This window comes from Oryctolagus cuniculus, chromosome 13, assembly GCF_964237555.1.
Source record: "Oryctolagus cuniculus chromosome 13, mOryCun1.1, whole genome shotgun sequence".
NCBI classification, from domain to species: domain Eukaryota; kingdom Metazoa; phylum Chordata; class Mammalia; order Lagomorpha; family Leporidae; genus Oryctolagus; species Oryctolagus cuniculus.
In genome coordinates, this window is record NC_091444.1 from 65,346,565 (window position 1) to 65,358,763 (window position 12,199).

At 49.2% G+C, this 12,199-nt stretch overlaps 1 protein-coding gene across 3 annotated transcripts in view; it reads left to right on the forward strand.

The window, feature by feature from the left end:
- Positions 1-12,199, forward strand: part of KIF26B (kinesin family member 26B) — a 517,449-nt gene that overhangs the window by 199,918 nt on the left and 305,332 nt on the right. For all 3 annotated transcript variants that reach the window (XM_051820805.2, XM_051820806.2, XM_008268162.4), the window contains one exon: positions 3,886-4,419. In XM_051820805.2, the coding sequence (XP_051676765.2) occupies positions 3,886-4,419 (534 nt within the window). The remainder of the gene's footprint in view (positions 1-3,885; positions 4,420-12,199) is intronic.

Sequence of the window (12,199 nt, forward strand, 5' to 3'; positions counted from 1 at the left end):
GAGAGTTCATATTACTCTCTCACTCACTCTCTCTCTCTTCTCCCATCCCCTACCACCATCTCTCACATAAATAAATAAGAAGTTTTTTTTTTTTTTTTACTGCTCCCATTTGGCGATCTCCAGAGGTCACAGGATGGGTCACAACTATGCAATACACGTGTACTTGGAGCCCATGACCTAGGTGGCACGCTAGACTGGATGCTTAACCCATTCCTTCTCTAGGTCCAGGTTTCTTTTGGTGTAGCTGATCTCCAGGGGGCTCCCCTAACCCATCTCCTGGGATCATCACAGTTCTTCTTGTGTCTGTGTCAAGAAAGTATAAAATCTGTGCATAACCTGTGGCTCTAAGACTCCTTTTTTGTATTCCTGTCCCTTGGAGGAGTATCTCTTTATTTTAGCACTTCCAGAAAACTATGTCTGTTGACCATTATTACTCTTTGAAATTTTGAGTTGCACTAAAATATTTATAATGTGTGGACAAGTACTTGAAAGGAATTTTAGTTTCCATTAAGATGTATCTCTTGATTCACTGAGGCCTATTTATGATAGGAATAGGGAGTTTCTGATCAAGGGTTGTATAATATAAAGAGCACCTCTTTGATATCAGCCAGCAATTACACACTCACTAAACAATCAGTCTCAGCTCTCCTCCAGATGAGATAACAATAGGCTGTTGGCCACATCTTGGCTGTTTGTGCTGTCATGTGGGTCGTGGGCTCAGCTGTGGCCGTCATGGGTGGTTTTGCTGGCTTTTGTGGGGCTCACTTGGGTTGGGACAAGTGTGAGTGGAGTGCGTGTGTGTGTGTGTGTATGAGTTGGAGAATGGAACTGGTGTTCTTGCTGAGCTCTGAGCTGTGTGTATCTGAGTGTGTGTTGATTGACCTCATGTTGTTTCTTTTCCTATCAGCGGAGCTGCTCGGCTGCTGTAGAGTGATCCCTTGGGGGCCCTCTCAGATCCTACAAGGTCTGAGCTGTGGTTGGAGACTGGACAAAGTGGCTGCCTCGTGTGGCTCACATCATTTCATGAGTCACTACAGACTAGACTGGGGTGGCAGCAGGGGGACGTGGTGTTTGGTTGTCCAGAAAGTCTTCTTGGCTGTGAACTCATGGAGGGTGGAAGTTGTCTCCAGGTATCCTTAGATCTCCTGCCCGATGCAGTGCCTGGCATGTTGGAAGCCAATACAGCTACTTGTTAAACATTGGGAGCTGAGCAGCAAGTAGCGATAGGCTGAATGAAGCAGGGGCTGCTCCAAGGGAGAGTAGTAACTACCAGGGAGGAAAGAGTAGAGCTCTCAGAACCAGGGATGGCTCCTGTAGTTTCTGTAGAGTGGATGCGTCTTACGTCTCCGTGTCAGCCTCCACTCCAGAAGCTGAGAGCTGACATGTAAAATAAGCTGTGGGATTAGGCGTTGTTTAAGACACCAGTCAGGATGCCACGTCCACAACAGAGGACGTGGGTTTAATCCCCAGCTCTGGCTCCTGACTCCAGCTTCTGTTGCTGTAGACCCTGAGAGGCAGTGATGATGGCTGGGTTGCAGTCCTGGCTCTTGGCTCTGGCCCTGGGCCAGCCCCAGCCCTTGAGGGCATTTGGGGAATGAACCAGCAGATGAGAATGTTCTCTCTCTCAAGTAAATAAAATAAAATAAAATAAATTGTGATGTATGGGTACAACTTGTCTTATAGCTGCTTGCCTGCTGTGACATATCTTCCATAGGATTGGGCTATGAAAAATACTCTAAATAAGCAATTAAGTAGAGGATTCCTGAAAACCAAATGGTTCGTGACTTGAATGCAGAAGCCATTGGTTGTAGATTGCATTTGAATGCCAGTCTTATTATTTCCTGTGTTTCCTTCAATTATGTAGTAGCATGTGAGAATAAATAAGAGAACTATGGAATAACCAAAGGATAAGATGCCATGTGGTCATTAAAAAACTAACACATTCATGTGACATTTGTTAATAAAGGAAAATTCTCATTATATAATGTTCAATGGCAAAGCATAAAAAGTTATGTTGGCCCATAGGAGGGCCCAAAAACATTCCTTTTGAATGAAAGAATGTTTCCAAGGTGGAAGAAGTAAAAACCTGGGTGTCTGTGCAGCAAATGAGTCTGTGGTTGGGTGTGGCTCTCTGTCACTTGAAGTGCAAAGTCTCAGCCTGGTGGTCCCCAAGTCTGGGTGTCATCCAGACCTTTAACCCTCTTGGAGCTGTTTCTTTTCCTATCAGCGGAGCTGCTCGGCTGCTGTAGAGTGGTCCCTTGGGGGCCCTCTCAGATCCTACAAGGTCTGAGCTGTGGTTGGAGACTGGACAAAGTGGCTGCCTCGTGTGGCTCACATCAGTTCACCAGCCAGGACCCCATCCACCTTCCCTCCTCTTGTTTCCCACCACTTGGCAGGAGGGTCTCGAGTTTCTACCTCCTGAGCCACTCCTTGCTGCTGCTGTGCAGAGGCCTCTTGATTTATTAATCAATTAATCAGTGCATGCTGAGGAGCTGTTCAGGGTAGTTAAACAGAAAAAACAAAACGCTGGAGCCGTAATCAAGATGGATCGTAATTAAGAACCACCCTCCCACCAATGATCTTCCTGCCCACCCTGGCTGCCCCACACCACCCCCTCGCCCACAGTGCATCAAACCCATTCAACCCTGGTGGGGCTTCCGCCCTCATAAAAGCTGCCAGCAGATTCCAGGAGGGTGGATTTTCTCCTCGTGTCCTAGAGGCAAACAATGCTGGACGTGAGCCTTACCAATTATTTGCAATAAGGGCCGGGCTCTAAAAGTTCAACCAGGCTCCCCAGATGGAGTAGCGGCTCTGTCCATGTTTGATGATTCTAGGTTCTCTCCTGTTAAATTTCCACACAGAACATGGAGCTTCTGGAACACAAGTACTGGTCATGGTCTTTTGTGAGGGGTGAGAAGTTCAATGAGATTAGGTTGTTCAAGGTCATAGAGAACACCAAGGTCACCAGTAGGAGAACTGGAACCAGAACTCAAATATTTTGATGCCCAGTTAACCCTCTAAATGTTTGTTTCTCTTTGTAATCCCTCTTTCCTTTAAAAATTTAAAGCGAAGTGCATGAGAGGCAGCATCTTCGTTAGATCCTGCTCCTGATTTCTCTTGGGAGTGGGCCTCTGAGCTCAGGATTTTTAAATCATAGTTTTACTTGAGGTTTGTGGGGCAAAGTGTCTCAACGTATTTGGCTCAGACTTTAAGATTCACGGGTACAGACTGACCAGCATGCCGTGGGGCTGGTGGAAAGCACAGGCCAACCTTCAAGGCTGGCTGAGCCACTGGACTAGGCTGGACTTCTGGTCCAGAATCTGGTTTGGTTTGGTTTTCTCCCAGAGCAGATGAGGCTATGGTTTTCTCCGACTAGCCTCTCTGTTTCTGGTCACAGAACATCCAGTACTAACTGTCTGTGCATAACGGGAGCAGGGTCCACGAGGTGCGAGCCCAGAGTGCTTGCGCTCGCCCGCCTCATGGACCAACGTCTGCGTCTTTCGCTGGATCCCCGAGGGAGGCTCCAGATACGGCTGTGACTCTTTCATGGCCACAAGGGCAAGAGTCTGAAATGTTCTTCTTTGATTGGCCTGGAAGCTTCAAACTAATTGTTTTTTTTTTTTTTTTTTTTTTTTTTTTTTTTTTTGGAGGGGGTAGTTCTTTAAAGTTTTCACTCTACAGTTCTTTTGTGTGTCAGATGTCATTGTCAACCACAAAAACTCTTGTGCCTCTCTGGCTTCTCCTGTGCGTTGGATGACAATCAAGCAATCAGATTGTTTGCATACATCTAGGGCTTAACTCGTCAACCAGACATTTGGATCGTGCTTGCTAGGCTTGAGTTACAGGCTGTCCTTTTCACCCTCTTCTTTTTCGTGTGTTCTTCAGGACCCGGCTTTCTCGGCTGTGATCCATGACAAACTCCAGGTCCCCAACACCATCCGGAAGGCGTGGAATGACCGTGACAACCGCTGTGACATTTGTGCCACACACCTGAACCAGCTGAAGCAGGAGGCCATCCAGATGGTGCTAACCTTGGAGCAGGCAGCCGGCAGCGACCACTACGATGCCTCACCGGGCTCTCCCCCACCACTCTCCAACATCCCCTCCCTGGTGGGGTCCCGGCACGTGGGCGGGCTGCAGCAGCCCAGGGATTGGGCCTTTGTGCCTGCGCCCTATGCCACCTCCAACTACACTGGCTTTGCCAACAAGCATAGCAGCAAACCCAACAGCCTTGGGGTCAGCAATGGGGCTGAAAAGAAGAGTGGATCCCCAGCTCACCAGGCCAAGGTCAGCCTCCAGATGGCCACCAGTCCCAGCAATGGGAACATCCTCAACTCAGTGGCCATCCAGGCCCACCAGTACCTGGACGGCTCCTGGTCCCTGTCGAGAACCAACGGGGTCACCCTGTACCCCTACCAGGTAAGTAGCCTCTGTGAGCAAGGGAGGTCGGGGTTGGCTGGGTCAAGGCAGACGGGTAGGTGATACTTCCCTTCTCCACCCTTCTCCTTCTGGGAACGTCCCCAGGAAGGGAAGGGGCACCCTTGTCTTCCACCCACATCCCAAGAGCTAGAATGCAGCCTCCTGGCCCCCCTTCCCACCTAGGACGGACAATCTGCCCAGGTGCCTAGGAGGACAAGGAATGAGTTGAGTTGAGCCCAGGGAGTTGTTTCTGTTATTGTTTCTCTTTTTAAATATGGGGCAAAGATAGAGGGAAGTAGAAGATGACTTAAGTATGGACGGCGACACTGCTGGCGAGTTTTCTAGAGTGTTTGCAAGGGGATGTAGGTTGTACCTTGTGCTGCCTTGAAAAAAAGTGGGAAGCATTGAATATGTTACATTAGCATTCTTGGTCTGCCAGACTTTTCATTTCTCAAGTGCTTTGTAGTTTGCAAAATAGCAGTGCACACCTCACTTTCTTTTTTTTTTTTTTAAGATTTAGTTATTTATTTGAAAAGCAGAGTTACAGAGAGACAGAGGCACAGAGCGAGAGAGAGAGAGAGAGAGAGAGATCTTCCATTCACTCCCCAGATGGCCACAGTGGTGAGAGTTGCGCCTATCTGAAGTCAGGAGCCCAGAGCCTCCTCTGGGTCTTCCACATGGCTACAGGAGCCCAAGGACTTGGGCCATCCTCTACTGCTTTCCCAGGCCATAGCAGAGAGCTGGATTGGAAGTGGAGCAGCCAGGACTCAAACCAGCACCCATGTGGGATGCTGGCACTGCAGGTGGCGGCTTTACCCGCTATGCCACAGCGCCAGCCTCACACCTCACTTTCTTTAATGGCATAGTGGGCCCACGAGGTAGGTATGTAGGGTGGGTGTTAGATCTTCATGTTATAGCATCTGAGACCTAGAGAAGCAGAATGGCCTTGGGGCACACAGCCCTCCCCGAGCCCCGGGAACAGGCGTGCCTGTCCTGGCTGCTCCTGACTTCCCTAGCTTACTGTGGCCGAGTCTCTTGTCCACATTGTCTCCAGATGTGGCTGCTTTCCGTGGTCCTCAGGGGAGGAGGCAGGTGAGGGCAGAGGCAGAGCTGGCTGGCTGCTTTGATAGCACCAGAAGGGCTTGTGTTCCCGCCCATGGGGCGATGGTGGGTTGATGTGACTTCAAGCCAGATACAGGATTAATTCACAAAAGCCGACAACTTGACAGTGTCCTGGATAAATTTAATTGGTTCTTTCTAACCCCAGGCCAGACCAATTCGTGTATTTCCTCAGAGTCATAAAGGCCCCAGAGGAAATCTCTCTGGGATAAAGAGATTTGGTGCCCGGCTATGAATCAGCGTCCCCTGTTTTGTGACTGTGTCATCCCTGTGCCCTGGGGTGGGGGCTCTGGGCCTGGCCAGACTGAGCGTCTCCCGCTGTGGACATCTTCCTGCAGTAAATACTCTGCAGTTCACGGTCCAGCCGGCTCGTCAGAGATGGTTGAGTGCGCTGAAAACTGACCTCATTCTTCCTGCTCACCCGTGCTCCCACCTCCCTCCCCACCCAGCAGAGGGCCCGTGGTTCCGTGCCAAAGCTGCTCCCCAGGCGGAGAGCCTCCAGGGGCTGTAACTGCGGAGGGTGCTGCTGCATGCCCACGGAGCCCATGGGAGGCCAGGGGAAATGAGGGAATACTAGCCACCCACAGCGCAGCAGCTGTGGCGAGAATAAAGACCACCAGCCTGGGGGAAGGGGTGTGTGGGTAACAGGAAGGCCCCCCCATAGCCCACCAGCCCCCTGTTACCCACCCCACTGCGTGGCAGTCTTTGAAGGTTGCAGAAGGAAGGTTCTTTATCCTCTCTTGCTATACCCTTCATGGTTCTAAACTACCTCCAGCAAGAGCAGGAACCCATGAACATCACAGATAAATAGGAATCCACCCAGAGAGCTAAGAAAATGAGGAGGCGCTGCGATTGCATTAAACAAACCGCAGAGATAATTTCTCGTGAAATAAATTAGCAAATTGAGCCTACCAAAGGCGAGGTGCACGAGGTGTTTCAAAGATTTTCTCCTACTAGCTTGTGTACCTTTAGTGCAGTCCGTACCCAGAGCCTTCACTGGGCCAGAGGAATTTTTACTCTAAAAAGGCATGTCTGAGGCAGGCGTTGTTAGGCTGTCTCTTGGAACACCCACATCCCCTGTTGAAGTGCCCAGGGTTGAGTCCCACCTCTGCCTCCTTCCAGCTTCCTGCTGATGCACACCCTGAGAGGCAGCAGAGAATGGCTCAAGTACTCGAGACCCTGTTTCAGCCTGGTCTGGGCTGTTGAGGGCATTTGAGGAATGAACCAGCAGCTGGTAGGTCTCTCTCTCTCTCAGTCACTGCCTTTCAAATAAATAAAAACACTTTAAAAAAAAATGCCTGTATTGGTTCCTTATAATCAGCTATAGATTAATTATGTCTTTTGGCATGGTGGCTGCTTTTGTCTGATTTACACTCGGTAACTAAGTGCAGGAAATACTGTGCATATAACACTCTGAATGGGTGGTTGCAGTTAGAATCCACTTTTGTGGGACGGCAGTGGACATGATGGGAGACTTGGGGACAGAGTTCTACCAAGTTCAAGTCTGTGACTCCACCCACTGCTGGCTCACAGTTTAGTTGCTGAGCTTCTTAATCTGTTCCCTCCTCTGTGGAATTCCTGTCTCAAAGGGTGCGTACAAGGAACAGTTAAGAAAAGTGTGTGAGGAGATTTTCCAGACTATAAAGCAGAAATATCAGGATTATCTATTTCAATTCCTTATTTATCAGCGAAGAAATCTGAGGCTGAGGGTTTTGAAATTTTCTCTGTTTCGAGTTCCCTGAGTCCTGGTTGATCTCTCTCTGTTGTGAACTGTGGGGAACAGGCATCCATTTTATTCTCGCCTCCCTCACCACCTGGGTCAGAGCCTGCTCACATGTGCACATGTGGCTACTCATTGGAGAAAGCTCCAACAGGAGGGAGGCCCTGAAGTTTTCCCATGACTGGTGCTAGAGTTAGGGAAAGGAATCCAAGACCACAAGGGCTCTCAGATCCCAAGATTTTTGGTGGAAACCACCAGTGTTTAACTCCAAGCTAATCTTTAAAATGAAGTATCTTAATGACAATTAAAAAATCCTTGGATACAATGAAATGAATCTAGGTAGCATGATATCATACTCAATACAGGGGCATTTGAATGGGTACAAGAACTTATTTCATAGGATTTCTCTAAATTGAACTTGCCAAGAAAATTCGAGAAGATGTTATATTGATATATATACATATAAGAAATCCACAATTGGTCTTTAATGCAATGAAGTTATTCAGTGTGCATTCCCTTGAGTTGAAGGAAAACATCTGCAGTAAAAATTGCCCCATCCTGCTTTCTCAAAAAGCATCCTTCGGAACCTGAGTCACAGATAGGGGTCGACTGCCTTCTGCTTGAGGTCATTGTGGGAGTGTCCCTTATACCTTTGGAAATGAGTGTACCTGTGAGTACCATCATTACTGGACGTCACATTTTAAAATAGTGGCAGGGAAGGATGCAAAAGCAGCAGGCTCTCTGCAGAGACTGGAACTTGCAAGGGAAGCCAAGGGGAGGACTTGGTGCTGTGCTTTTTTTTTTTTTTTTTTTTTTTTTTTTGATAGGCAGAGTGGACAGTGAGAGAGAGAGACAGAGAGAAAGGTCTTCCTTTTGCCGTTGGTTCACCCTCCAATGGCCGCCGTGGCCAGCGTGCTGCGGCCGGTGCACCGCGCTGATCCGATGGCAGGAGCCAGGTGCTTCTCCTGGTCTCCCATGGGGTGCAGGGCCCAAGCACTTGGGCTATCCTCCACTTCTCTCCCTGGCCACAGCAGAGAGCTGGCCCGGAACCGGGACAGAATCCGGCGCCCCGACTAGAACCCGGTGTGCCGGTGCCGCAAGGCGGAGGATTAGCCTAGTGAGCCGCGGCATCGGCCGGTGCTGTGCTTTTTACAGAAGACTTCTAAACCGGCCCGTAGGAGGAAGGCGAGGCTGCAAGCCCAGCACGTGCTGTACTCAGTCTCAGGAGCTTTGAGTGTGGTGGGTCCAGGGCAGCCAGAAGCACGTGTTCTAGAGAGCTGCTGCCTGCAGGATGAGGAGCCAGTGCTCCTCGCTGAGACACGTTTCAGGAAGGCACGGGGTGGGTGTTTACAGCAGGGTTCATCTGAAATGTACAACATGCCTGTTCTTGAGCCAGCTCTGGGGTCAGTCGCTGCTACTTCTCCCCAGCCAGGACAGTAGCACAAGATGTCACAATTAGACAGAGAGCAGCAGGGGAAAGATTTTTAAGACACGGCCTTGGTTTTCTCAGAGGTATTGGGTTTCTTTCTATTTGACAAAACATGAACACAGGAAAAGGAATTGTATCTCTCCAGGATGTGGTATTTGGGGTGAAAGCCAAGAAGGGCAGTAACATCTTACAAATATGGGTAGGGTTGTGTTCCGAGGGGAACCCCAAACCTCACCAAGGGAATTCAAAAATAGTCTGTGTCCGGTTGTTTTCCTGGTGTGCAAGACTGCATAAGGACCTCCCCCCGAAGTTACATCCTAATCCCTATAACCTGTGGACGTTCTACCTTGCCTTGGCAGGTTTGATTGGCTTGAGGATCTTGAGATGTGGAGGATATTTTGGATTAGTGAAATGGGCCCTGTATAATCTCAAGGATCCTTATAAGAGGGAAGAAGAAGAATTGGAGACCAAGGAGGAGATAGATGAGGTTAGAAGGAAGCAGAGATCCGAGGGGAGGGAGGGGCGGGGAAGGAAGGAGGGGGCCACAGGCCACAGAGACAAAGGCAGAGTCTGGAATTTGGCAAAGGCGGGGAATCAGATTCTCCTGCAAGGCCTCCGGAAGAAACAGGACCTGCAGACCCATTTTAGACTTCTGACCTCCAGAACTTTCCAAGAATAAATCTGTGTTGTTTTAATTTTTGACAGTTTACTGATGCAGCATACACCTAGTAAGTGGGACTGAAATGCATGGTAGGGAGAAGGGAGGGGAGCTTGTACACACAGAGGTCTCCCGCAGAAACCTGCTTGATGGCTGAGAACATGGGCTTTTCGTCCCACGGGACAAACCACACTGCCCTGGGGATGGGCCAGTACATTAGCAAGTCAGGTTATTTCATTTGGGTGCCTGGGCAGAATGAGAGATTACTCATACTGCACTGCTGGTTTCCAATGGTCTCAGATGTCCCTATTGTTATAGAATCATAATAACAAGCATGCCACAGCCACTCTCCCTTGGGAGCTAGTAATTACCATTCTGTAAAACTCTCCTCCTGCTGAGGCTGCAAAGAGCATTCTGAGCTGGGGGCGCTGGTGGGCGGGTTGAGGACTTGACTGAAACACCTGTGGAGCTCAGCGCTTCTCTGTAGTGTCTTTAGACCTGATACAGTTTCAGAAACTGCCCCAGGAATGATTTTTGCCTCCTCTGGTGTCTTGAGTGAGTCTGAAATGCATGTGAAAGCCCATGTGCTGGTGGGTATCACTTTTTATCTGGGAAGCGGAAGACAGCCATTGGAGCTTTGGGAGCAGAGAAACCGTTCTCTTAAATGGGGGTTCTCAATTTTGGCTGCCTACTAGAATCACGTAGGAGATGAAAAAATAAAATATAATAAAATAAAATCCTCCCAGTGCCTAAGCCACACCCAGACCAGTTAGATGTGAATACCTGCAGGAGGGGTGTGGTGAGGGTGGGAGTGGGGGAGTGGACTCAGGCCTTGGTTTGAATTGCCAGAGCCAAGAACTACAGATTGAAGGCACTGTTGGAATAAGTGTGGGAAGGGAACAATGAAGATATTGGTAGGTAGGTAGGTAGGTGGGTGGGTAGCTCTCCTTTCCTAAGGCTGCCGTAACAGGAAGCTGCAGTCCAAGGCCAAGGTGTCAGCGGTGCCCTGCTCTCCCTGAAGCTGCTAGGGAGGAATCCTTCCTTGGCTCTGCCAGCTTCTGGTGGCTCCAGGCATTCGTCGGTTTGTGACAGCGTCACTCCAGCCTCTGCCTCTGTAAGGACACAGTCATTGGAGTTAGAGCCCACCCTGCTCTAGGATGAGCTCATCTTACTCCTTAACCGATTACACCTGCAAAGACCATTTTCTAAAGATCACAACTTATTAAAGTCCTTACCCCCCCTCCCTTTTTTTTTGACAGGCAGAGTTAGACAGTTTGACAATTTGACAGGCAGAGTTAGAGAAAGGTCTTCCTTTTCCGTTGGTTCACCCCCGAAATGGCCCCTAAGGCCGGTGCGCTGCAGCCTGCGGGCTGCACTGATCCGAAGCCAGGAGCCAGGTGCTTCCTCCTGGTCTCCCATGGGTGCAGGGCCCAAGCACTTGGGCCATCCTCCACTGCCCTTCCGGGCCACAGCAGAGAGCTGGACTGGAAGAGGAGCAACCGGGACAGAATCCGGCGCCCTGACCAGGACTAGAACCTGGTGTCCCGGTGCTGCAGGCAGAGGATTAGCCAAGTGAGCTGTGGCACTGGTGGACTTTAGCCCTTTATTTTTGGAGGGGGACACTATTCAACTATGGATAGGTACATAGATACTACATATATGAAAGATAATGGATGGATAGATGGTAGATAGTAGATATTAGACAATAGATAAGTAGTTGATAGAAAATAGTTGGTGGATAGATGGGTGATGGATAACAGATGATAGATAATAGATGTACATAATAAATAAATGAAAGATAGATAATAGATAGATGGTGGCTAGATGGGTAGATGAGACGTGCAGCTGGAGCTGAGAGGTGAGGTTTCTGTGGGCTCCCCCCTTGCTGGGCTGCCTCCAGCAGAAAAGCAGATTTGAGTGCCCATATCTGGTCGGCAGTGCATGAGTCCCTACCCGCATACCCTCTTCTGCAGCTGGCGGGGAACACCCAAGAGCCAGAGAAGATGAAAAATTATTCTGAGACAAGGTCAAACGATGAACTTGCAGACACGGGGCTTTTGTGGCATCACAGACTTTATTTTGAACTTATACCATACCTTTTAAGTCACTTGTGGTTTTGCAGCTATAGATACGTAATATAGAGAGAGGTAAATAGCATTTTTTTCTTGGCATACTGCCTAGAGGTAGACAAATGTATGGTGAGGGCCTATTTTGACCAGTGCTAGGGGAGTCTCGTTCCTTTTCTGCTGACCAAACTGATAGTTCGGGATAAGTGGTAGAGTGGTGTGTACTTTTGTTTTCCTTCTTAGAAATATTTCCAGACTCCAGAAAGAGACTAGAAATAGTAGCTACGATATTGTGTCCTAATGATAGGATTTCTTAAAACCGTTGGCCGGGATCCAATTACTTTAGCCGTCCTGGTCTCCTATATGGGGTGACAGGGCCTCAGCTACTTTAAGCATCACTGCTGCCCCCCAGGGTCCACATTAGCAGGAAGCCGGAATCAGAAGCCCAAGCTGGGTAGTAAACTGAGGTCCTCTGTGTCTTAACTGCTGGGCCAAGCACCTACCTCCTTGGCCTGCTGTACTTATTTCTCTTGTCCATTCCCACTTTGTGTGGGTGAGTGGGATGGGATGGTGTGAGGTGGTGGTAATGTGGCTATTGTGTCCCAAACACAGGAGGACTTACTACATCTGGTCTACCTGCGGCTCTCCCAGATTGGGCTAGGTGGAGGCCAAGCTGGCAGTTGCTGTGTGAAGACGTGGGATCGGTCAGGGAGAAGAATGCCTAGCTGCAGAGGCTTTTCCACATTACCTTTCATTGTAGACAGCTGCACACATCCTGTCTTTCAGCC